This window comes from Berghia stephanieae, chromosome 4 (genome assembly GCF_034508935.2).
Source record: "Berghia stephanieae isolate SIO BIC M18660-M18661 chromosome 4, UCSD_Bste_1.3, whole genome shotgun sequence".
NCBI lineage: Eukaryota > Metazoa > Mollusca > Gastropoda > Nudibranchia > Aeolidiidae > Berghia > Berghia stephanieae.
This window is the reverse complement of record NC_088363.1, coordinates 47728731-47755612: the sequence shown is the minus strand read 5'-3', so window position 1 is coordinate 47755612 and position 26882 is coordinate 47728731. Positions and strand designations below refer to the sequence as shown.

At 35.5% G+C, this 26882-nt stretch overlaps 1 protein-coding gene across 23 annotated transcripts in view; it reads left to right on the top strand.

Annotated features, from left to right (window-relative positions):
* Positions 1-26882, top strand: part of LOC144970721 (neurobeachin-like) — a 187989-nt gene that overhangs the window by 160160 nt on the left and 947 nt on the right. For 8 of the 23 annotated variants that reach the window (XM_078910662.1, XM_078910660.1, XM_078910658.1 and 5 more), the window contains 20 exons: positions 184-265; positions 575-698; positions 1216-1408; positions 2137-2633; positions 6789-7025; positions 7903-8056; positions 8413-8593; positions 9450-9595; positions 10055-10162; positions 11267-11423; positions 12687-13409; positions 16906-16983; positions 17238-17546; positions 18102-18206; positions 19855-20097; positions 20474-20600; positions 21162-21270; positions 22217-22383; positions 24999-25120; positions 26275-26418. In XM_078910662.1, coding sequence (XP_078766788.1) covers positions 184-265; positions 575-698; positions 1216-1408; positions 2137-2633; positions 6789-7025; positions 7903-8056; positions 8413-8593; positions 9450-9595; positions 10055-10162; positions 11267-11423; positions 12687-13409; positions 16906-16983; positions 17238-17546; positions 18102-18206; positions 19855-20097; positions 20474-20600; positions 21162-21270; positions 22217-22383; positions 24999-25120; positions 26275-26418 — 4006 coding nt within the window. The remainder of the gene's footprint in view (positions 1-183; positions 266-574; positions 699-1215; positions 1409-2136; positions 2634-6788; positions 7026-7902; positions 8057-8412; positions 8594-9449; positions 9596-10054; positions 10163-11266; positions 11424-12686; positions 13410-16905; positions 16984-17237; positions 17547-18101; positions 18207-19854; positions 20098-20473; positions 20601-21161; positions 21271-22216; positions 22384-24998; positions 25121-26274; positions 26419-26882) is intronic. The other 15 variants (XM_078910675.1, XM_078910671.1, XM_078910669.1 and 12 more) reach the window with 3 other exon arrangements.

The window sequence follows — 26882 nt, the reverse complement described above, 5'->3', positions numbered from 1 at the left end:
TGTCAGTAAGCCATTACCTGCAAAAAGAAATAAGGATCAACTTTTTTGCTCAAGAGGGAAAAAAAGAGATACTATAAAAAAGTTTTCTTTGTAATTTAATCTAATATCATTTCTTATCCTCATGCCCCTCATCACATTCAATAGTTAAGTCTTTAATTAAAGTTTTTATTTTCTCTTCTCCAGATCCTTACAGAGAGAATGTCTTTGGAGAATATAAAAGTGAGACAGTCAGAGCCTGAATCAACATTCCGTATTGAAAATTCAGGTAGACAGACAACTAGACACTTTTTTTCATTAATTTTTGGGGATTTAACATTTTTTATACTATCATTTTTTCTTTTAATCTTCTGTTCTTTTGCCTTCTCTTTGTATATTTTTTTACCACAAGGTCCCTTTCTCTGTATAAATTGGGATTTAAGCAATTTTCGAGAAGTTCACGAAAAGAGACTTCATCATATTTTTGACTCTCCAATCTCATCAGGTACCATGTCTTTTATTATATAATGATTTCTGACTTAACTAATCTTATTGGCGACCATATATGATCACAATTCAATTCAACTCACCCTAACAGCAATCTTGAAGGTGGTTGCCACGATGATCCGTCAGTCCAAACCCACAGCTGAGGTCCTGGAGGTGAAGAAGATCTTCCTGTCCGATCTCACTGTACTTTGTAACAATAACAAAGACAACAGGAGGTAAGGATTATGCCCCTTGAATATCAATAAAAAATATTTATGTTTTGTACATTTGGAATAGCTTTTCTTGCATACCCCCTCCCACCTATATATTTTGAATATACAGCCTTGAACTTTTAAAACTTATAATTAGGGAGATATTTTATGTGAAGCTGTTTATAAAATTTTACAGAGATGGTTTTTATTTTGTTGTTTTTCGGATTAGGCTCTTTTATTGTGTGCTGTTTGGGTTTTCTAAGAGAAAAAAAAAACGAAAAAAAACAACAAACAAATTTTATATTTTTTTAAATATATTAATTTTTCTAATAGTGGACAAGACGCCTATGTTTTGTGAGTGTGCAGTTGTACAGATTTTTGCAAACATCAATACAAAACCTTTATATACAATTTGATTCTTCTTTATTTTCAATAATATGATTGTGTTGACTTTGTTTACTAGAAATAATGTTTTGATTTGTGTTGGCAAACTGCCTAAAAATAAAGTTTTCATCTTGAATCTATAATCTTTTCCCATCAGAACTGTACTTCAAATGTCTGTCTGGCAAGACTGGCTGTTCTCACTGTCCTACATTTACCCACGCAACTCTGAACAGCAGAAGATCACAGACATGGTGATGGCCTTATTCCGAATGTTGCTGCACCATGCCATCAAGTACGAGTTTGGAGGTTGGAGGGTGTGGATCGACACTCTGGCCATTCTTCATTCAAAGGTATGTGAAATAGGGTGCTTCCTAACACAGCGGTAGGGGCTTTACTTCGTATCCTTTAATTAACAAGTATCTGATGATACAACATTTAAATTTATCTCAACTTCAAGTATCTTTCATCTCAGAGGTACATTTCTTCTACTGTCTATTTCTCTTCTCCCTTTTTATCACAACACCCAAATGCCCCCCCCCCCCCCCCCCCCCCCCCCTATATGTGTTGCAAGTGTCATTAAACCTCTGAATTCGTTAAACCTCTGAATATGACAAAACATATCTTTGGGTTATTTTCCCTTTACAAATTCAAGTTTGCATTATAAAATGTAATGAAATAGTCAGGAGAGAAAAGCAATGATGTTACACACTCCAGGGAGTGCTAACATTTCAAAATAGAAAGTCATATCAGAGTGCAGTGTCAGCAGGCCACCATTTTCATTGTAAAAGTGAAAAGGAAAAAAATAATCCATGAAAAGTTTGGACATTGAACTTTTCATTGATTTAAACCAATAACACCTCTGTCTTGCAGAATTTACTGGCAGTTTAATTGCACTACATTCTTTGTCTCATTGTTTGTTTTAGTTGTATTTTGAATAACTCATTCTACTCAAATTTATACTTGTTCCAAATTCTGTTTGCTCTCAACCATCATCATGACGTGTTTTGAAACACTTTTACTAGAATAGTTATTAAATCATTCATTTATGATTTTTCAATTACATATTTATTTTTTTCAGGTTGCCTATGAGGACTTCAAGATTCACATGTCCAAAATGTACCAGCAGTTTGAACAAAATCGTGCTGACAATGCAAGCGACCCAGAGGAGAGATATCAGAAACCAATCAGCACTATCTCTGGAATAAGTGATAATCAAAATGACGAGGAGCCTACCAGAAAATCTTCTGTCAAAATTTCTGAAGTTCAAGATGATGATGATGGCCAAGATCATGAAGAAAAAGAGGAGAGAAAGGAGGATCTGGAGGAGGAGGAAGGTGGTGGGAACTCAACTCCAGCTGAAGATGGTAGTAGCCAATCAAAGGATGAAGAGGAAGTGGAGGAAGAAGAGGGAAGAGAAGGAGATGAAGAGGAAAATCCAGAAGGTGAAGAAAAAGAGGTAGCAGAAAAAGATGATGACCAAGAAGACGAAGGAGATGATGAGGAGGATGAGGAGGAAGAGAAAGGCAAATCGCACCAAGCTGAAGGAGGTGCCGGTGAACCAGACATCAAAACCAGGTAAACTGGAATAGAATTTCATGAAGATTCCATTGGCAAAAGATGATAATACATTTTTTTAAAAAGAGTTATTCTTCTTATGCTTTTATGACCTACTTTGAACTGAACTTTCAAAACATTCTAAATTTTACAATGAAAAAAAGTCAAACCCAGTTATATGGCTTTGTGATCTTGTGGTTTGACACTACTGACCTTTAGTCTTTTAATTCAGAAAAGCGAGTGGAGCAGGCACTTATGTTGGTAACAACAAGATATGAAGTGAATAGAAAAGTGCCAGAAGACAACAGAGAATAAAAATTTTTTCGCGGCGGTGGTGGGGTTTGAACCTGCGACCTTATTGGTACGACAACTCCGCCTGGCAGGTGAGAGCGTGGCTCTACCGTGTGAGCTATCCACGAACACAAAATATTCGTTTCAAACTCAAAGTCATTACTAGATCCCTCTCTCACCCACTTCTTGAGATCGCCGATTCGTTCGTACACCACCATCGCGAATAATTTTGACCAGCAGTTAAGCTTAATAGCCAATATTCTCAACACAAACATATAACATAGAAACGATTGAGACATTGAGTATGCTCCGGTGTATGGGGTGAATTTTAATTCAGAAAAGCGAGTGGAGCAGGCACTTATGTTGGTAACAACAAGATATGAAGTGAATAGAAAAGTGCCAGAAGACAACAGAGAATAAAAATTTTTTCGCGGCGGTGGTGGGGTTTGAACCTGCGACCTTATTGGTACGACAACTCCGCCTGGCAGGTGAGAGCGTGGCTCTACCGTGTGAGCTATCCACGAACACAAAATATTCGTTTCAAACTCAAAGTCATTACTAGATCCCTCTCTCACCCACTTCTTGAGATCGCCGATTCGTTCGTACACCACCATCGCGAATAATTTTGACCAGCAGTTAAGCTTAATAGCCAATATTCTCAACACAAACATATAACATAGAAACGATTGAGACATTGAGTATGCTCCGGTGTATGGGGTGAATTTTAATTCAGAAAAGCGAGTGGAGCAGGCACTTATGTTGGTAACAACAAGATATGAAGTGAATAGAAAAGTGCCAGAAGACAACAGAGAATAAAAATTTTTTCGCGGCGGTGGTGGGGTTTGAACCTGCGACCTTATTGGTACGACAACTCCGCCTGGCAGGTGAGAGCGTGGCTCTACCGTGTGAGCTATCCACGAACACAAAATATTCGTTTCAAACTCAAAGTCATTACTAGATCCCTCTCTCACCCACTTCTTGAGATCGCCGATTCGTTCGTACACCACCATCGCGAATAATTTTGACCAGCAGTTAAGCTTAATAGCCAATATTCTCAACACAAACATATAACATAGAAACGATTGAGACATTGAGTATGCTCCGGTGTATGGGGTGAATTTTAATTCAGAAAAGCGAGTGGAGCAGGCACTTATGTTGGTAACAACAAGATATGAAGTGAATAGAAAAGTGCCAGAAGACAACAGAGAATAAAAATTTTTTCGCGGCGGTGGTGGGGTTTGAACCTGCGACCTTATTGGTACGACAACTCCGCCTGGCAGGTGAGAGCGTGGCTCTACCGTGTGAGCTATCCACGAACACAAAATATTCGTTTCAAACTCAAAGTCATTACTAGATCCCTCTCTCACCCACTTCTTGAGATCGCCGATTCGTTCGTACACCACCATCGCGAATAATTTTGACCAGCAGTTAAGCTTAATAGCCAATATTCTCAACACAAACATATAACATAGAAACGCCGCGAAAAAAATTTTTATTCTCTGTTGTCTTCTGGCACTTTTCTATTCACTTCATATCTTGTTGTTACCAACATAAGTGCCTGCTCCACTCGCTTTTCTGAATTAAAATTCACCCCATACACCGGAGCATACTCAATGTCTCAATCGTTTCTATGTTATATGTTTGTGTTGAGAATATTGGCTATTAAGCTTAACTGCTGGTCAAAATTATTCGCGATGGTGGTGTACGAACGAATCGGCGATCTCAAGAAGTGGGTGAGAGAGGGATCTAGTAATGACTTTGAGTTTGAAACGAATATTTTGTGTTCGTGGATAGCTCACACGGTAGAGCCACGCTCTCACCTGCCAGGCGGAGTTGTCGTACCAATAAGGTCGCAGGTTCAAACCCCACCACCGCCGCGAAAAAATTTTTATTCTCTGTTGTCTTCTGGCACTTTTCTATTCACTTCATATCTTGTTGTTACCAACATAAGTGCCTGCTCCACTCGCTTTTCTGAATTAAAATTCACCCCATACACCGGAGCATACTCAATGTCTCAATCGTTTCTATGTTATATGTTTGTGTTGAGAATATTGGCTATTAAGCTTAACTGCTGGTCAAAATTATTCGCGATGGTGGTGTACGAACGAATCGGCGATCTCAAGAAGTGGGTGAGAGAGGGATCTAGTAATGACTTTGAGTTTGAAACGAATATTTTGTGTTCGTGGATAGCTCACACGGTAGAGCCACGCTCTCACCTGCCAGGCGGAGTTGTCGTACCAATAAGGTCGCAGGTTCAAACCCCACCACCGCCGCGAAAAAATTTTTATTCTCTGTTGTCTTCTGGCACTTTTCTATTCACTTCATATCTTGTTGTTACCAACATAAGTGCCTGCTCCACTCGCTTTTCTGAATTAAAATTCACCCCATACACCGGAGCATACTCAATGTCTCAATCGTTTCTATGTTATATGTTTGTGTTGAGAATATTGGCTATTAAGCTTAACTGCTGGTCAAAATTATTCGCGATGGTGGTGTACGAACGAATCGGCGATCTCAAGAAGTGGGTGAGAGAGGGATCTAGTAATGACTTTGAGTTTGAAACGAATATTTTGTGTTCGTGGATAGCTCACACGGTAGAGCCACGCTCTCACCTGCCAGGCGGAGTTGTCGTACCAATAAGGTCGCAGGTTCAAACCCCACCACCGCCGCGAAAAAATTTTTATTCTCTGTTGTCTTCTGGCACTTTTCTATTCACTTCATATCTTGACCTTTAGTCTCTGGTTTGAGTCTAGCTGTCAATGATGTGAAATTCTCACCGTGCTCATTTGTACAGAAAATGCCTTACAAGCGTCATGCTTTGTTCTAACAGCTGAAATGTTGCTTGGAAACCTTGTAAAGCAATTTTAAATTTTAAATGCTCACATATACTTAAATACACTGAATGTCATTGAGCTAACAAATTAGGGGGCAGGCATAGGTGTAGGATATAAATTTGAAAAGGTGTGGATGAAACAATGCCTGACAAAGGAGAAAGAAAAAATCATCCCAAAATCTCAGCCTGCCTCGACTGCCAGTTTAACTTTGCATTTAACCTTCTGCTTTGTCTAGCATTGTTTCACACACTCACTTTTTTTTAGATTTTTAAGCCAATGACAAAACACAAGGTTTTTGTGAAAACATGATCTACTTCAGTAAGCCGGTATTGTAAGCAAACTCCTCTGTTATGAATTGAATGCTCACTATATATCCTAGTTCCCAAAGCTCAGTAAAGTCGCTTGAGATTCAAATTATATGTGTCTCATATGCTCTCATAATTATATCTGTAGTTCATTGAAGCCGTGGTATTGGCAAGCAATTTCATAGTTAAAAAATTGGGTATTTGAATTTGAAACATTTCTTCTTTTTTTTTAAAGATAGGACCAAAAATGTTTTCGTTCTGAAAATATGTGGCAACGAAAATATTATGAAGCCTAAAATGTCTTTTCATCATTTTAAAGTCTATGTCCATATCTATCTTTCACAGGATTTATATTTATTTTGATTTGATATTTATGTGAAACTTTTCCATGTCCTGTGTGATAAAACTCTAAAAAGGTATTATGAAACAGTGCTGGACTAAGCAGAGTGAAAAATACAAGAAAATATCATCCAAAATAATTCCCAAAAAATCCTGCCTTGAGAAGGGCTGATTTCTAGGAAATAGTTTTTTTCTTTTACTTTGTTCCTTCTCCTGTACGCTAATCTTTTGGGCATTCTTTGTTCTGCTCTCACATGATGTTCCTTCTTCTGTGTATTGATTATTAACACAATTCAGTTATGTATAATTCAGTATCAAACACAACTAGTCACTGACACAGGATTATTCTGTTACTTCAAATAGTCAATTTTTAACTTAGTTGTATTTCTGATGTATCATCATCACAGTGGACCTGAGAACCACCAAGCAGACGACAAGCAAGTGAATGGAGGCACAAGACCCAAGACAGCCTCTGTGCAACGAAACCCATCCACTGCCAGCAGGTCTGGAGGTGGCCCCATCTTTAGTCCAGGCCCCAGGGCCCCTGCCTTCCGTATACCAGAATTCCGTTGGTCTTTCTTACACCAGAAACTTCTATCTGACTTGCTCTTCTCCGTGGAGACGGACATACAAGTCTGGAAGAGGTAAAATTTATTTTCACCTAAAAGATACAGTGGATGGCGGATAACTGAGTGAAGTGCCCTAGTTTTAAATATATAGACGGTTAAGGGAGGGACTAAGAATAACCATCGACTGACATGGAAATCAATTTAAATTGATTTTCATGTTCCTTGAATCTTAAAATTTTGAACATGAAATTCCGATACTTTAAATAATTGAAATGATAATGGATACTATTATAAAGGAATAGGAGACTTGGAGTTCAGGCAATTTTTAAAATTTAATTAATTTATTTATTCATTTAAAATGTTATTGATTTGGCAAAACATCCCCCATTCTATATCCCCTATCAGTTATTTCTCTATTGTATTCTAGATTTTATTTGCCATTACCTGTCTCATATTTGGGCAAACAAGACACAGAAAAGTAGATTTAATGTGCGAGCTAAGAGATTTGAATTATTTTGACATGTTTAATATTTTAAGAATGATTATGGTCTCTTAAACTTCAGAAAACTGTAGCGCCGTAGTTTTGATGACCTTTGCTTTTAAATTCAGGCTTTTTTGTCCCAATATTTCAGTTGGAAGGCCACCCTTCTCAAAAGCAATGGGACTCATATTAATCTTGGGTGCGGTGGAGATTTTTTCTACTCAGTCCACCCATCAATGACTTCGTAGTTGGGTTTTTATGATCTAATGGAAAGTGCTTTGTGGTAGATTGGCATCCTATCCAAGGGGTAGTGAGCATTTGCTATTGTCCGTGTAAAGCCATAAAAACTGAGATAAAATCTGGCCGCATTATCTTTATGCCTCTGAAAAACTACTGTTTTGTGTATAATACTGGAGTTAATGAGTCATATTTGATTATACAATTGTTTTGTCTTCTCTTTCCTGACTCTAGTCACAGCACCAAGAATGTGATAGACTTTGTCAACGCCAGTGAAAACCACATCTATGTCGTCAACGTCACCCACATGATATCCCAGATGGCAGACAATCTTATCACTTCCTGTGGAGGATTATTGCCCTTGTTGGCTGCTGCTACCTCACAGAATGTAAGAGTAATATTTTCTCTATCATCAGCAGATAGTCTCGAGGTGGATAGTCTTTTCTCGAAATAAACCCTTGAGAAAAGTTTCCTTTTGATGACAATTGGAACATTTATAAGAGAGAAATTTATTTATGATACCAAATTGTATTCCTCCTCATCTCTAGTTTTCTTTCTTTGCTTTCTAAATTTAAATTTAATTCTTTTTTATCTTAATTTTTGCAGTACACCACACGTCTTTTGTAATGTCAAGTGCCTGTGCCATCCACATAATTTCCGATATTTACTACATGTAATAATGCTAAATTTAAGTTTGTATCAATGCCATAAATTTTTTGTTTTCCCCATTGAAACCTCCCATAGGGCGAGATAGAAATCTTGGAACCAAACCAGGGCCTTAGCATCGAGCAGGCAGTCATGATTCTACAGCGCATCATGTACATGACTGACATCCTCGTCTTTGCCTCTTCTACAAACTTTGCTGAACTGGAGAATGAGAAGAATATGCCTTCCGGTGGAATTCTCAGACAGTGTCTAAGATTAGGTGAGTTTGACTCATACGGTATGTGAACCTGATTGTGTTACACGTTTTACTTATATAGTTTCACCCTTTCTCAATGTTTAAGGGATAAATTTTGTATTTAATTTATATTTATCATTGGGCTATGAGATTTTGTTTTTTTAAGTATGGTTGTGTTCTGTCCTGTTCTGCCTGTGTCACAGAGGTATGGTCTTTGCTGCATACCCGAAAGCTACCGAATTCAACTACTCGCACTGTGTGGCTTTGAGCAAGTCACCTCATCCTAGCTCACTTAGCAGCGCTGCACTGTGGCTGACACTAGGTTATTCCAGTCTTCCCATGGAATAGACTGCAAAGACAAATCTCCCCTTTGGGACAAATAAAGGGAATTTATACATTTATTTAATTTAATTTTGGGAAGAGGGGGGGGGGGAGCTGGGGGATTAATGCTAATGGAAAAACTTAAATCATTTTAAACATTAATAGATGACGTTTGCCTGTTTGTTTGTTTGTTTGTTTGAGACATACATAATTTTAAGAAGCAGAAATTATAACATGAGACCTAGTTTAAGTTTTTATGTTTGATAGAGGAGAGTGGATGTAAAATTCTCAAACTGACAATAGATAAAATTGCCTCAGAACTGTATTAAGTCAATGTGGTTACGATGTTAACAATTAGGTTGATTGTCCAAAAAAATATGAGAATTGGGTTAGTTGTTATGTTTGATTGAGAAGAAAAATTAAAATTCCATAAAGGGAAAGCAAAACAAACAAAAATCTTAAATTTCTCGTCATTTTAACTTTACAAATTTCAGGCAATGGGTCTCATTAGGCTTTCATCATGAATATAAACAAATTTTCATTTTACTCTTTTCCCCAGTGTGTACATCTGCTGTCCGTAACTGTCTAGAGTGCCGTCATCGTTATCACGGCCCCTCAGAACCTCCTAGTCCTGGCTCAGGCAAACCAGTCAATGGAATGGATCTCATACAGGGATTAATTGGGGGATCTCATCCATCAGCCAAGGTAAATTCTAAATTATGCGGAAAGTGTAATTATTACCCATACCACAAGACCATATAGCCACACAATAACGATGAATTGGTATATGAAATAAGATTTAGATCTTAATTACTGATGTCAATTTTTTATACATCATTGTCATTTTATTATCAAAAAAAATAATATTTTTTAGTATCTCGGACTCCACAAAAGTTGGGTGTTTTGTTGTTTTTTTTTTTTAATATTTTATTTTGCCAAGTATGATTTTTTATTTAATCTTTATGAGTTGCATCTAATAATGTGTAGGTTTGTGTGATTTTTGGGTCTTGTTTTTTTGTTGTTGGGGTTTTTGTATGTGAAGATTGATTTGCCATTTGAATGCGTATAAGGAACTTGTTTTTAAAAATGGGAAAAATGTTTCCCTTCATATTATTCATGCATAAAGTTACAAAAAGATCCCTCTTAATCTTGCCATTTATGAAGAATATTGTGGAGAACTTGGCAGGCCAGACAACTCCCATCAAAGACAGAGAAAAACTGTTACAAGACATGGACATCAATAGGCTAAGAGCTGTTGTATACAGAGATGTGGTTAGTAAATCTTTCATATTTAGTAATGCATGGTTTGTTTTCCTTTTTCTCTGGCCAGGTCTTTCATGCCTCTACACAGTAGACTGGTGTGATCTTATTCCAAGACTCTGGTCATTTTCTCGAGACTTATCTCAGAAATAAAAAATGAAGGAATAGTTGAAATCCTTTCTTTTCTTGCCGAGTATGATATACTCTTTTATACTGCTTTAGTTGATTTTTAAATAGAAAATAAAAAATTCCCTATATTCCTCCCCGGGGAAATTTGTCTCTAAGGTCTGTTCCAAGGGAAGACTGGAATAACCCTGGCTTTAGCACCAGTGCAGTGCCACATAGTGAGCCAGGGCGAGGTGACTTGCTCAAGCCCAAACAGCGCAGCGGAAACTCAATAACTTTCCAGTATGAAGCAGAGACAATACTGCTGAGCCTCGCTGCCTCTTGTCATAATGACTCTTGACAACTATGACAATAGAAAAAGTGTAACAAACATGGCTGAGAGCAACCGGATAATATTGAAATAGAGAGAAGGAGATCTTCTTTAAAGGTATACTAGGATAAACAGCCATCGCAATCAAAGACCACCAATAAAACCCCCAAGAAAGGAGCATTGCTATCGGCTATCCCACTCCCAAGTGAATGCACACATTTAGTCCTTAAGGTTATGAAATCGAACAAGTTGAGTAATTCTGACAGAAAAAAAAAAGAGATGAAAAATTAATTTGCATATTAAAACACTTTTTGTCAAAGATGTACAGATGCAACAGTGATTGTGATACAGAACTATAACGTAACATCATCCCACATCACATAAATGTTGTGTTTCGTCTTCAATGTTGAAGCTGCAAAAGTATAGATTGGGTTGGATAATGAAATATTCTAAATTGCAAGAAGGGCTCAAAATGCTAACATTTGCTGTTCTCAACATTTAAGAGATATAATGTACAAAATTTCAAATAGAGAAAGTGATGATATACAATTGTACAAATACCTTTTTTTTTCCTTTGTGTTTCATACTGTTTTTTTAAAAGGACAATTTAAATATTACTATATACAAATTGAATCTTTGTTGAGTTGTCCCCGTAACCTTTCCATCCCACCAAAACCAAGGAGGAGACCAAACAAGCCCAGTTCCTAGCCCTGGCCATCGTCTACTTCTCATCAGTCCTGATGGTGTCCAAGTACCGAGACATTCTGGAACCGCCTTCCCCTACCACCTCCCCTACCCCTACCAAGGCTATTGCTGGTGGAAGCAAGGAGGGATCGGGTAAGGTTTTTCAATATTTTTTTTTTTTAATTGTTTCCTCTACATTTTAAAATTTATTTATTTATTTATTATTTTTCTTTTTTGGTGATTTATCTACATAGGGACTATGAGTAGAAAACAGTTACAAACAATATACAATGATAAAAGAAAGATAAATAGGATAAAATTATAGAATAGTCTTTCTTAAATTTATTTCATATAATAATTTATCTACATAATTCTTTGTAATTTTTGAAATTGCTCAAGATGTACTACATGCTGACAATGGCATTTATTTCATTGGGTTTTCTTTCAGGGTTTTTTTTTTTTAAGGTTTAACAAAAACATTCTCAAGTTCTTTTTCATTTTGCTTCTCTTTTCTTTTCTTTTTAATTTTTTTTTTCATAATCCTTTATCATGCTATGCATAATATAGCTTTTTTCTGCCATATTTGGGGTTTTGGGGCTTTTCAATGCAAGTTTGATATGCTCTTTTTGTCATATGAATTTTATATTTCTCAACTACTCTAAATCCAGCTTAAGATATCTTTATCTAAGTCTAAATCTTTCCTTTTCCAGTTCTTGGCTTTTAACCTATTTCTTTTCTTTTTGACCCTTGATTTTGTTTTCTTTTCTTTTGTGTTTTGACATAATTTTCAATTCCTGTTTTGTGACAAGACATCTGTCTTACTTTTTAACATTTCTCAACGAACGAACTCACTCCCATCCCCTCTTTTTATACAATTTAATTGTTGAACATCTCAACCCTTCAACCCCCCACCCCATCCACTTTTTCAGCACTTGTAAACTATTTCATAACATCTGTTAAAAGTACAGGCAATGAGCTCTTTAGATCAATTCGCACATTGCCAATTTCAACTACCTCTGAGATCAAGATAGATTGTTACTCAAAGTCTACCTGGAAGTGGTTTGCAATTAGATATTGATCAAACCTAAAAATAAAGTCTTCAATGGAAAAACAAATTAAAAAAAAAAAAAAAATAACAAACACTCTTGGGATTTGAACTCTTTTGGCCATTCGCAGTTGATCATCAGCTCACCTAATGTATATTCGTTTCAGATTTGTATTAACCGTTATATTTTATTGAGAAAGATAAGAACAAAATAATCTGGATACGATATTTTCTGTTATTCCCGTAGATGACTTTTTCATTTATATTCCTCTTTAAGATGTTAGGATTTAACAATTGACCAATAACCACACTAATCTTATGTCTCATTCCATTCATTCATCTTTCTCTAATGCATCACATCAACCAATCAGGATTGAGCTTTTCAGGAGGCGGAGCTAGAATTACCCAATCAGCTATGCCTTTATTACCTGAAAGCTCCTCCTCCTCCTCCTCCACCATTGCCACGAACATCCTTCCTCCAACGTTATCGTCCAAACAGCCAGCTGTGGCCTTATCATCGTCATCAACCCCAACCACCAACTCTACCGTGGACAGTAGTAATCATGTAACAACTGCTAGGAAGGACTCGGTGAAATCAGACAGTGGAGAGAAAGATAAGACAACAAGCAAGGAAAAGATCACTGAAGGAGAGGAAACTGATAATAACTCGGTGAAGAATAATGATATAGAAAAGGACAAGGAGAAGAAAAGCGATAACTCTGCTGAGGTCTCAGATGCAAAGATTGAAGAAGACAAGGAGAAAAAAGAAGAGGGTGGAGCTGCAAAATCACAGGTTGTTGGAGAAGAAGAGAAGAAGAAAGTTGAAGATAGGGAGAAGACATCAGACGTACAGAAAGAAGAGAATAAATCAAGTGATGGGAAGAAGGAAGATGGGGATAAGAAAACAGAGAATGTGTCATCAGATGGTGAAAAGGATAAAGTCGATGAAAAGGGAAATAAAATATCTCCAAAGGAAAATGTAGATGACAACGATAATACCAAAACAGATGAGATTTCGAGTAACGCCAATGGAAATGCGAAAGAGGGAGAAAAGGCAGGAAATGATGAAGTGAAAGAGGCAGATACTACTCCAGGTAGCTTTTACTTGGCTGTCACCATTGTCTTGTACTCATTCCTTGTTTACATTCCATTTTTCTCTATATTTAATGTCTGCTGCCTTAGATGGATTTCTCTCCCTCCTTTCCACCTATTATATGTGAACCATCACCTCAATCTGGTATGACGTTCGGGGAATCCAGTGCTGAAATTTGAATTTACAGACTAACTATCAATTTTTAAATTAGATCAGTTAAGGGGAATAAGTGCATTTAAAAACATTGTTTTTATCAAGAGAGAGAGAGATAAAGAGAGGGTTAACAGAGAGAGAGAGAGAGAGAGAGAGAGAGAGAGAGAGAGAGAGAGAGAGAGAGAGAGAGAGAGAGAGAGAGAGAGAGAGAGAGAGAAAAGAAGTGAAAGAATGAGAAAACAAAAAATCTTATATCTGATCATTTTGACTTTAGATTCCTATAGTCACACCTGGTACCCTCTGACGTCATACTGAATTGAGGTGGCAGGTCACATTTGAATTTTATTCCAAATTATGCCCATAGCTTTGCGCTTTTTTAAAAAAATGTTTATTTATTCAATCATGTATATATTTATTTATTTATTTATTTATTTATTTATTTATTTATTTATTTATTTATTTATTTATTTATTTATTCATGTATTCATTATTTATTTAATTATTTATTATTTTTCTATCTGTCTATAATTATTTATTTATTTTTGATTTATTCATTTATTTATTTATTTTTGTAATCCCAAGAAAAACAGATTTTAAAAAATAGAGATTGAAAACTGCGTGTCACTTAATTTCAAATTGTTTTGCGTCTTTGTGTTATCATACATTTTTCGTTGCACTAAATCTATGTTTCTTATTTATTTTAATGTTTGAAAAAAAAAATAGGCCTTTGAATGTACACCCCTCTGTTTAAATTCTGTTTCAGTTTTGCCAAGTATGTAAATGTTATTTTAAATAGGCACATTTGTGGATTGGATTCAATCTGCGCTCAGATTACAATACTTGTTATTTCTATAGAATGGATACTACACTCAATGTTCCTGTTCTCTTTTCATATTAAAGTCGCATGCCTTTTCCATCAAGTGAACTAGCTACCTTGTCACGTTTTGAATACTTATGAACTATCCCAAATAAAAGGGAGAAAAAACAAAAACAAAGCCTAAACCAGAATTTTAGCACGACATCCGCATTTTGCTTTTTTTTAAATTCCCCCTTTTGTACCACTATCCTTTCTTCTCTCCATCCTCCTTGTCCTTTGTTTCCTTGATTTGAAAACATAGAATGCTCAATGGATATAATTTTACTGGAAGTGGAAAAAAAACCGAACACATTATGAAACAGTTATAAATCCTTTGAAAAACGGTTGTAAACACTTCTGATTTTGTTTGTTGATATGCTGTTGCTGTTTGTTTGTGTTTTCAATACCTAATTTGATAAAAATAGAAATGCTAATATTATTTTTTATACCAGAGGTAGATAAACCTGAGTACTCTTTCAGTAATCACTTTTTATCCAATAAGATGTGGCCTATTAATTTAAAAGATATAAAAAAAATTATTTTGGTATTTTTTATAAGATTACTGTTTTTTTATGGTGGTTTATTTTTTACAGCTTGCTTGAGTTATCATCTTCACATCGTTCAGTGTCGGAGAATTTTGCATGAGATGCATGATTCTCTTTTTTGTTTAAATTGTGGTTACTACAGACATCAATTTTAGATGATGATGATGATGATGATGATGATGATGATGATGATGAGAATAATGGTGATAATAATAATAATAATAATAATAATAATAATAATAATAATAATAATAATATAATAATAATAATAATAATAATAATAATAATAATAATAATAATAATAATAATAATAATAATAATAATAATAATAATAATAATAATAATAATAATAATAATTATAATAATAGTAATAATAATAACATAGTTTTGCTATAGCGCCTTACCCCATATCTTATCAGTTTCAGAGCACTTTAACAGTAACCTAACATCAGTCATCAAAAATACAACATAATTCTAAGCAATATGATTGTACAATGTTACATATTAAAAAGAACGTTTTAAGATGTTTTCCAAAAATAGTTCTGCTTTATCAGTGCCTCTGATATGTCTTGGCAGGGAGTTCCACAAAAAGGGTGCCGAATATTCAAACGATTGCTCTGTAAAGACAAATGACATTTGGGTTTTCGCTACCTTTTTAAAGAAAAGATGTCGAATAGTGTTCGTGTTTTACTGTATTTCATCCAGTCCAAACCCTTAAATTCCTACTTATATCATCATTGCACTTTTTTTAAACTCTTAGAATTAATTTTCAACCATATGATTTATTTTAAATCCATCCCTCCAATCATCCCACCCTCTTGTTTTGTTTACTTTTTTTTTGTTTTAAACGCTTTTCCTCCTTTTTTTTTTTATTGCCCATTAGTTTGTTTTTTTTCATTGTTATCCATGATATTGAAAGTTCTTGCTTGCCCTCCCTGAAGGCATCACTCAGTGTTTTGAATTTCATTGGATTTGATGGAGATTTCAATATTTCTCTTTCTTACAATTAATTGAATTTCATTGGATTTGATACAGATTTCAATCCATCTCTTACATTTATATGTATTTTTTTTCTCTCTATTATTTGAATAATACTAGCATTTCAAACAACCATGAAAATATTGTATTTTAGATTATATAAATTTATTGCTTTAAGGTTGTTGAGGTCATATGACCCTTCTGTCTTTCGTGTTTTAGTATATCTATCTCTTTTTTACATGTAATTGGGAATAATCAGCACAATATTTTGTTATTTTGTTTTAGACACAGATGCATTGGTTCAAACCTCTGTTTACTCATACTAATTCTATTTTGGGAAAATAAGATATACTGATAGACACACCATTATATTGATCATGATTGCAGGGTCTTAAGCATTTCTGCCGTCATCAGGTACAATATTAATTCACTTTTAATTTGTCCCTCAGCTATTTTCACCAAAACTATGACAGTTTTCATCACTGTTCATTGTAGCTACACCATGTCTAATTTGAGTCATAGAGAAGATAGATAATTGTGTACAGCGTGTCTCGAAGGACAAATTACCTAGTCAGGAAAAGTTTACGAGACTGATTTCATTATCACTCTTTGTTTTGCAATCCAAAATTTATTTCTTCGAGTACACACTTAATTTTTGTTTTGTTTTCTTCGTTTGTATTGTTTATGAATTTTTTAAAATAGGCTAAATCTTATTATTTGTCAGAAATAATCAGTCCATTTGAGTCAGTTTGAGATATATATGAAGAAGAAGAAGCAGTAGGCATGCAGGCCTATTCTGATTTTGTGTTGTGCTTCTTTTCTTTTCAATTTAGTTCACAAGAGTAAGCAAGCCTAGACATTAGATTGGACCATTTTATCACAAGGCGATGATAGATTAGATACATTGAAAGTATAGAAATTTGATATATTCTACAGGAAAACGTTTTATTATTTTGTTATTTCAGACACTGATTCAACCCATATCAACAAACTAGACGAATCCACTGAGGATATCCGGGAAGCTGTGGATGAACAAAATGGTGGTGTGTATTGTGTTACAATAATTCTATTATTATAGCAGACTTGCAGAACCCTACAAATTATTTATTTTGTATTCCTTCGAATTTTAGACCTAAGCTACGATTTTACAAAATTGCCACATTAATTGTGATTTGCTACTGTTTCTGTTTAATGTTAAAGAACTTCAACTCCATGGGCATTTTAGCTCTAAAGTACCACTTTTTTGTTTTAAAATTCCAAAACCTTGTAAATGGTATCTTTGATGTTTATACAACAGAAGCCTCTGGCGCCACCGCTGCCGAAACACAACACAGCAATGACGATGATGCTGCTGCTGCAGCTGGTGCCGGTGCCAGTGGTGGTGTTCATGATGATGGTGGTGCCCAGTCACATCAAAAGGAAGAAGAAGTGGCCTCCAATGGTGTGGAGCCTGAAAGGGAAAAGGATGGTATTGAAGCTGATGCCGATGAGGAAGAAGAGGAGGAGGAAGATGAGAAGAAAGAGGGAGGAGGAGAGGAGAAAGTTGTGAAAGAGGACAAAGTGGAAGAAGCCAAACTAGAAGACGTCAATCTGCAGGAAGATGAAGGTTTGTTGTGGGAGATGGGAGATTGAAGCCAAAAACGGCTGTATAATTCATTGAAAAATTTGACCTGCCATCTTGAATATTAAAAACTTTCTTATAGTTTTCACGAGGAAAAATATCAGTCACTATTTTGTGCTCTATGAATGATCAAATTTCCCTCAATTTCTGCTTTAAAATCTTGCTGGGACAATGTCTATTCCAAATATAAATGAATTAAGATGTTTCTCAAACTTGTCATGAAGTCTTAAACTGGAGACTTCTAAAAGCTGGAGGTTTAATATTTTTTATTTGGCATGTTAAATGTCATCTCAAATAATTTATCAATGATTTGGAGTAAAAAATTTCTGCCAAAATTTTTTTATATTTTATCATTCTATTGAAAAAAATCTAGAACAAATGATGTTTTTGATCTCTGTCTCCTAACAGGTCTTATGGGCTGTAGAGTCTTTAAGCTGTTATATTAATTTTTGTTCAAGCTCTTTATTTGTATAGTTTGGATAGTTTTTGAGTGTCATCTGGGTACATTACTTATGAAGAATTGGTACATGTTTCATCCAGACTCTTCCCAAGACAAAAGAGATGCGGTGGATGGAGCTGAAACCAGGGAGGAAGATGGCCAGAGTTCCCAGCCCATTGCTTCTATATCTGTGTCACATAATGAAGGTACTGTCGTTAATACTTCTTTACCCATTTATATATATATATATATATATTGTATTATCAACTCATCTGCGTTTTTAATATGTTGCCCATAGGAGTGCATAACATAGGACTATGTTCCTGGGAGTACCCATGTTTTTTTTGTTCTCGTATGTTGCTTGGTTTTTCTTTTCTTTCCACTCATCCTTTTTTTTCTTTATATTCTTCTGTTTGTGTGGATGTAAATCAGACATTTAAAAGTTATGTCCTATCGCAGGTCAACTGTGATACTTGATTGAGTTGAGACAATTTTTCCAGTGAAGAAGAGATACTGATGTACTCTCTTCTCCCCAATCAACCACCACTTATTTAAAACAATTATTACCCTAAGTTTCCTGTCACAACTTTTTTCTCATCCATTTTTATTTGTTAAAAGAAACCTTACGTATTGCCCTTTGACCTTGGTGCTTATTGTTGAATTTTCGCTTGCAATTTTGGTAATGTGCAGAATGAATGAAAACTTCAGTAGGTGAACCCTCCTTCCCACCTCTCATTTAAGCAAGATCTTGGCTTTTTGGTGATCATTTTCATAATTTGGCTTTTGTTTTGGGAGAAGATCGCAAGAGCCAGGCTGTTTGTGCCTCTTTGGGTCTTACAACATTATCAGACCAGAAACATTGGTTGACTTTAGGCAAGGTTGATTTTATCCATTACAAATGGAACACTCTTAGATATTGACCAAAACATTTGGGGCCAACAAGAGGTGTTCACTCTAAGCAGAAGTTGACTTTAAGAGTGTTGACTTCACTTCATTCAGATTCCATTGTAGGCATTTTGTTCACAACCCAAAAAACATGAAATTTAGAAAAAGAACTGCCTCAAAATACCCGCTAGAAATTCATTTTATAGACAAAAATGTATAATTGTGGTAAATCATTTTGTGTTTTATTGAGGAGAAAGAATAACAGTTCCAATTAGGTGAATGTGTTTGTCACGGATCCTGTCAATTATTGTGTCCAATACAGTGAATGCTATAAAAAGGGCATCTTAGACAAAAACAACATTTAAAGAAACCTTGATGAGTTCTAGGATTGAATGAAAATCACAAATCACACCAACTCATGCATGCGCTTAGATGACAGGGGCGGAATTTAGGCAGCAAATGCATTCCCTCAATAGTGAAAAAAAATGAAATGAATTTATATTTGATTATTTTATCTTTAAATTCACTTGTTCATCTTTGTCTATTTTTAAATATTCACTTAAAACTTATCTGTTTCGAATTTAGTTGATGATATGAGAAGCAAATTAGGTTTCTGGTTTGTGTTGTGTTGTGTGTTTGTGTGTATGTGTGAGAGAGAGAGAGAGAGTGAGTGAGTATGTTCAGCCAAAGTAATTTGTAATTTAAGCTCTAAGATTCTGATATCTCGGAGTTATAGCGCTACATAAGCATTACTATTATTATTATTATTATTCTTATTATTTAGTATTATTATTATTATTATTATTATTATTATTATTATTATTATTATTATTTATTATTATTATTATTATTATTATTATTATTATTATTATTATTATTATTATTATTATTATTATTATTATCATGATTTAACACCAGACTGAGGTGGTCGATCACATTTTAAAAATGTATTGTAATCTATTTATCCAGGTGACCAGTCATCTGATGCATCTGCATCCGCCTCAGCACCTCCAACCCTCCAGTTGAATATGAACGCCCCCCTTCCACCCACCTTACCCACCACCACCCCTGCAGACAGCGGCACCCTGACAGAAAGGCTAGAGAAGGCTCTGGGGTCTGTGGCACCTTTGCTTAGAGAGGTGTTTGTCGACTTTGCCCCCTTCTTGTCTAAGACATTGATTGGATCTCATGGGCAGGAATTGTTGATTGGAGGTAAGCTCGGTAGATGGTATTTATTTTGTTAAATATCAGATAAACAATACAAAAAGATGCTGAATTTGTTTCTGGTTTTGTGAGGATTTTTTGTTGTTGTTTCATTTGGTTTAGGGTTAAAAACTAAAATGTCCATATATATTACTCATGATTCATCTGATTATTTGGGATTTTTATGACTGAATTTCACTTTTGGCAAAATTAAATTGCCAATTTCTGTCATCAACATCATTATTTCATTTTCATAAATTGCCATCATCATCAGCATCAGCATTACCACCACCACTACCACCACCACCACCACCATCATCACTACCACCATCCCCGCAATAGCAGTAGCTTCTTCTTCATCATCTTCATTCTCCTCCCCCTTCAGGTTTGGTGACATTGAAGCAAAGCACATCTGTTGTTGAACTCGTCATGTTGTTGTGTTCTCAAGAATGGCAAAACTCTCTTCAGAAACACGCTGGTTTAGCCTTCATTGAGCTGGTTAATGAAGGAAGGTATGCTCTTACAATATCACTTACATTTCTAACTTAGCTAAAGAAATTTGTTTTTATATCATCAGATTAGTCAAATTCAAAAAGTTTCAAAATAATTAGTTTGATCATTGCATTCTTTGTTAACTCATAGCCCTAGCCTTGCCAAAAAATTATGACGAAGTACAGGATTACGACCACCAAAAGAAAGTGAACAGTGAAATGTATTCAACAGTCTAGTCTCCTCGGCCTATGTATTCCATTAGATAATCCATCAAACATCTGATATCAACATAAATCATCCATGCTGTCCATGTAGCAAATTGGGGTTGATAGTCTTGCTCAAGGGAAAATAAAAATATGAAAGTTCCTGAAGCAAGGCTCAAAACCGGGGCCTCCTAGGTAATAGTGCATATTTACTATTTGGCCACTACAATTTATATTGACAAAGGACAAAGAAAATGGAAGGAAATTGTCCTCTCCTCATGCATACATTTCATGATACTAAGATATCTAATATTAATTGTTACGATATACTATTCTGGAGGCAACGTTTGTGTATTTTCAATTTCCATTTGACACCAGACTTCTAGCTCATGCTACAAGAGACCATATCGTACGAGTTGCCAATGAGGCTGAGTTTATCCTGAATAGAATGAGGGCAGAGGATGTCCAGAAACATGCTGACTTTGAGGTGAGATTCAACAGAAATTTGAAATTCTTTTTACTTTCCTTTTCTTTCTTTCTTATTTTCTTTCTTTCTTTCTCTCTTCCTTTCTTTTTAAAATATTTTTATTTGGTTTTCTTTTCCTTTCTTGCGTCTTGTTTTGTAAATAAAAATATTAAAAACTTGAGCTTTTATATAGCGCAATATCCACTAAACATGCTCAAAGCGCTTTACGAGGGGTCCCTGACCAATAGCAACACTTAACATGTAGGATGTGACATGATGCCTGATAGTTCAAATGTTGTTTCTCAAGCAGTCGTATGTGGTGATTTGCTCTACCCTCTATTATACACCTCTAATCAGAGTGCAGCAGTTGCTTTACTTTGACATTTACAGTACTTTGATTGATGTGCGAAGTTGAAAGTAAAATTGGAACGTTCCCTGAATAATTCTTATAGGTTCTGCCCAAATGTGTACCATCCCTGTCAGAGTTAAAACAAAATAGCTTTTATATTATAATTTAGTTTCTTTTTTTTTGTTTTATTTTGTTTCATAAAAACAAATGAAAAACGCCTGACCTTTTATATCAGGCAATACCCACTAAATGTGTTCAAAGCATTTTACAAGTGGTACCAAGCCATCAGCAACACAAACCAAGTAAGACAAAACATGATGCCTGTAAGGTGATATTTCATTATTATTTTTTTCTGACAAAGACAAAATCTTATAAACAGGGTACTCATTTTACACCTGAGTACAGTGATAGAATTTGTGTAAAGAGTTTTCCAAGGACTCAACTTTGCACCACCAGAGCGGTACTCAAACCTGGGACCTATAGATTTTTAAGACGATACTCTTACCACAAGATCATAAAGCTGCTAAGTATTTTAAAACAATCAGATGAGAATCCTTTAGTTCTTCACTGCTTCTATCAGTATGTGTGTATTTTCATTCATTGTCTTTATACTTCCAGACAACATGTGCCCAGTCGTTGATGGAAAGAAGAGAAGAGGAGAAACTGTGTGATCATCTGATCAAATCAGCCAAGAGACGGGACCAATCAGTGGCCATCAAACTCAAGGACAAAATCACCAATATTCTGAGGAACAAGCACGGAGCCTGGGGAGAACAAGAGGAAAAGTGAGTTATTAATATAAAGGGTCTTTTACGAGGGCTCTTTCATAATTAACCGAAAAATGCCTGTAAAATCCGCGTTTTTTATGCTATCAACAAAATTCTTGCACGTGTTCATACCTTGAATCGTCCTTCATTTCTCTAAGTAACAGCCAAGTCTGTCGACACACTTCTGCCAACGCCGCACCATGGAATAGATACCCTCTCGGAAGAAATTTCCGTCAAGGTTTTGTAGCCATTTCCGCACATGGTCAACAAGCTCTTCATCGACATCAAAGCGCTTTCCTGCCAGCTCACGTTTCAGTGGCCCAAAGATGTGATAATCAGATGGTGCGAGGTCTGGACTGTGTGGTGGGTGTGGCAAAATCTCCCATCCATATTTCTCTAGCCAATCTTGCGTCACTCGTGCTGTGTGGGGTGTAGCGTTGTCGTGTTGCAAAATGACCCCGTTGGTCAACTGCCCTGGGCGCTTTCTGCGAATGGCCTCCCTAAGCTTGTCAAGAGTTTGGCAGTACCTTGCAGCATTGATTGTTTCTCCAGGTTGTAAGGTTTCGAAAAGAATAACACCACGACTGTCCCAGAAAACAGTTCCCATTATTTTCTTTGCTGACCGCATGACTTTGAATTTCTTCGCGACAGGTGAGGATGGATGTTTCCATGTCATCGAATCTTGCTTTGTTTCTGGGGTGCAATGGTGCAACCAAGTCTCATCACCGGTGACTATGCTGTCAAAAAAAGTCACATCGTACCCTAGAAAGTCTCCGCCGGCGTTGGCAGTATGCCCGTGAACCCTGCGTGAGCTCTTGCTTCTTCTCAAAAGTTCCCTGCAGATGTCCAATCTTTGTTCTTTATGATTGTCTGTCAATTGCTTAGGAACCCATCTTGCGCTGACTTTTCTGTAGCCAAGTTCATCAAATATAATTCTATGGGCAGAAGTTTCCGAAATTTCAAGACTGCTTGCGATTTCATGAAGTTTCAACCTCCTGTCTTGACGAATAAGCTCATCAACTCGCTTCACATTGTCTTCTGACGTCGCAGTTATCGAACGCCCTCTCCCTTCCCTGTCTGTCAAGTCGGAATGGCCGGCTTCAAACAAATTACACCAGTGATAGACTTGTGTACGGCTTATAACATGCTCACCATATACACTCTGAAGTTCTTTATGAATTTCGGTAGGATTCAGACTTTTGGTGTTCAAAAAACGTGTGACAGCTCTGATTTCCTCCTTTGACCAAGTTTCAAGGTGGGCCACCATCTTTAAAATCGTCTAGAAATTCATTGTGCAAAATGATGCACTTCATAATTTCTGGGAATATCCGTAAGGAAATAAGGAATATCATGTCGTTTACAGAATTTAAAAATCTCCACTGGTTGCTGAGCAATGGGCATTTTTCGGTTATTTCTGAAAGAGCCCTCGTATATACGAGTGATACACACACACACACACACACACACACACACACACACACACACACATATATATATATATATATATATATATATATATATATATATATATATATATATATATAATATATATATATATATATATATATATATATATATATATATATATATATATACTTTGCAATAATGTGACTGATCACTTTAAAATGGTCATACTAGTAATTTAGATGTTTAACATCGAATTTATTATCAAAAATATGAAACTTGGGTCAAGTTTATATATTTTACTAGTGAGATTGAACATAAATAAATAAAGTTCAAAAATCCAAATTTTTAAAAATGTTGGATTATTTTCACTTTAAATTCACTTTTTAGCATTTGCTTCACTCCAGCCTAATTCTGTTTACTGAGACAGTAAGTCATATATGAGGACATCTCTTGAGACAGCTATTTACATATATCAAATTCAACATTCTGTGACGTTTAGATGGAAGCAAAAGCAAAACAAAAGGCTTAAGTCTTGCTTTTGTTTTGACCTAAACCACCCAAAATGCTGAATTTGATTTTTACTTCATTTTGATGATTAGTTGGCAAAAATGAAGTAGGAAAAAGAATGATACTTATTCCTTTGCTCATAAGGCAAGTGTTCAAACTATTGAGTTATCGAGATTCTTGTCCTTAAACCTTCCGACTGGATTGATTTTCACCCATGGGGAGTTTCTCTTGCTCAATAGGTAAAGCATTCTTCTCAGAAATATAGACATTGTTATCAGTTCCTGTTGCACTTAAGTATTTTTTAAAAATCCTCTGTCCACTCAGCTAATATTTGGTAGTTGTCTCTTGAAAGAATGTGGTTTAGTTTCCAAAAGTTTTATGTCATATCTGAATTAGACTCAATTACCAGTTCGTTGCAGCACTAAGAAAAGAAACTAGAGCTGAATATTTTAGTTTATACTATAGAATGAAGCTAAATTTTTTTATGTTTTGAATGATAAAATAAAAATATTTTTTCTGATCTTTTTCATTAATATGTGTTTTAGATACTTAAAATACTTTTTTTTTTCTCCAACTTTGGAGGCAGTTTAGTTTAAGTGATATATCATTTTGTGAACCCATGACATCAATTGCTGAATTTAAATCATATAGAGGAACAGACGTTAAGTAAAGCAAGCCCTTGAATATTCATGAATATATATGATTTTGTTTTCTTTCAGACCAAAAGAATTCTGGAAGCTAGATGTGTGGGAAGATGATTCCAGGAGAAGACGTCGTATGGTACGAAACCCTCTGGGGTCTGCCCATCAAGAAGCCACACTCAAGGCGGCCATTGAACATGGTAAGATGGACTGTTGTAATCTTAATTGGTTAAGAACAAGGTTCTAGTTTATTCTGACACTGCATCGAAGCATACAATTTTCATTTAATGAGCAGTTGATGAGAAAAGATCCTTTGAAAATGTATGAAGTAAATAGTAATGATAAAATTGAAAAGAAGCTGTCATTTAATTTACAATGACAGATGATGCAAGTATTTTGCGTGTCCCCCTGATCAACAAACACAATGAATTAGATCATGTGTCTCATTCATCATGTGTTGTTGACAAAGGGTCAACTCGAAATGTTCACACATCATTTGTCTCTAAATTTAATCGAAGCTTCTATTCCATTTTATTATTGTTATTTATTTCTTAGAGCTTCAAGCAACAACAATTGCATTGAAAATGTACGGAGCATTGGAAGACAGTTACTTCCCTTTGCTCAGGTCTGAGACATGTTGGAGTGAACTTGAAAGATAGAGATATAAATTTAGATTTTGACTTCTGTAACAGAGAGGTAAAGGGAAATAATTACGATTTGACCGACATTCAGTCTATATGTTATATATATATATATATATATATATGTTATATATGATGGTTGCCATATCAACAAACAACAAGGCAGATCTCATGAAAACAAAACCCTAATCAAATTAATAGGTATTAAAAAATATATATGTATACCTCATACAGGGTATATATTTTTTTTATTACTACCCGATAAAGAATTGAAATAGCTTAAAAAACTAGAAGTGATAGTGTTTAGGTAGTTTTCCATCTCTATTAAAGTTTTTTTTGGTAAAAATTTCAGGAATATGCTATAAGCCTTTCCAATGCTGTCTCACTTTTTGTAAAAGGGAAGAAATTTGACTCAAATGAGTCAAATTTCTCCCTTTTTACAAAACGGCTTATAGCATCTTCCTGAAATTGCCTCCATAGAAACTTGAATAGTGATGAAAAACTATGTAAAATAGTCTTAATAGATGTACGTGGAATCAAGCTTTTTATCCACTGAGAGGTAGATAACTAAAGGTCTCGCTAAAGCTTACATCGAGTTCATTTTTTCGACACCCAGCAGTGGATAAATAATAAAGGTCTCACTGAAGCCTTCAGGTCACAAAATGTTCTTCACCTGTAGTATATTGTTCTCATCTTTTCTATCCGCCCACTAGGAGCCACAGAAGATGCCATCAATGCTGCCAGGGAAGCATTCCACTCCCACCTTGCCGCTCTGAAGAAGACACAGAGAGAAACCACAGACTTCACCGACGAGGAGCTGGTCATGGAGGAAAAGGATGTAGAACCGGAATTCTCTGGTAAGATTTTTTTTTTTTAAGTTTCCCACATAGCAGACCCTAATGTAGCACTATCTTTGGGTTAGGGGTCATTTCTTCAGGTCATAGTATGCCTTTGGAAGACAATTACTCACAGAGCTGCCAACTCTGGGATTTTCCTCTTTTGGGTCTCAAATTGAACAAATCATGATAGGGTATAATAAAATTACTATTTTTCTTCATTTATTTTTCTTAATAATAAAGTGAGTTTCTCTATTGTACCTGATGCTAGTCTTTAAGTGTTATTTATGCCATATTTCTATTGGACTTCAGTTAAAACTTTGCGGTTTTGATTGTTTTCTTATATTAATGAAACACATCACAACAATGGGTTTTCCTGCTTAGGCCTCATGGAAAAATCCTGATTGTTAAAATTCATCGATCCATCCATCCATCTATCCACCCATCCATCCAATCATCAAACCACCCTCTCATTCATCCATCCA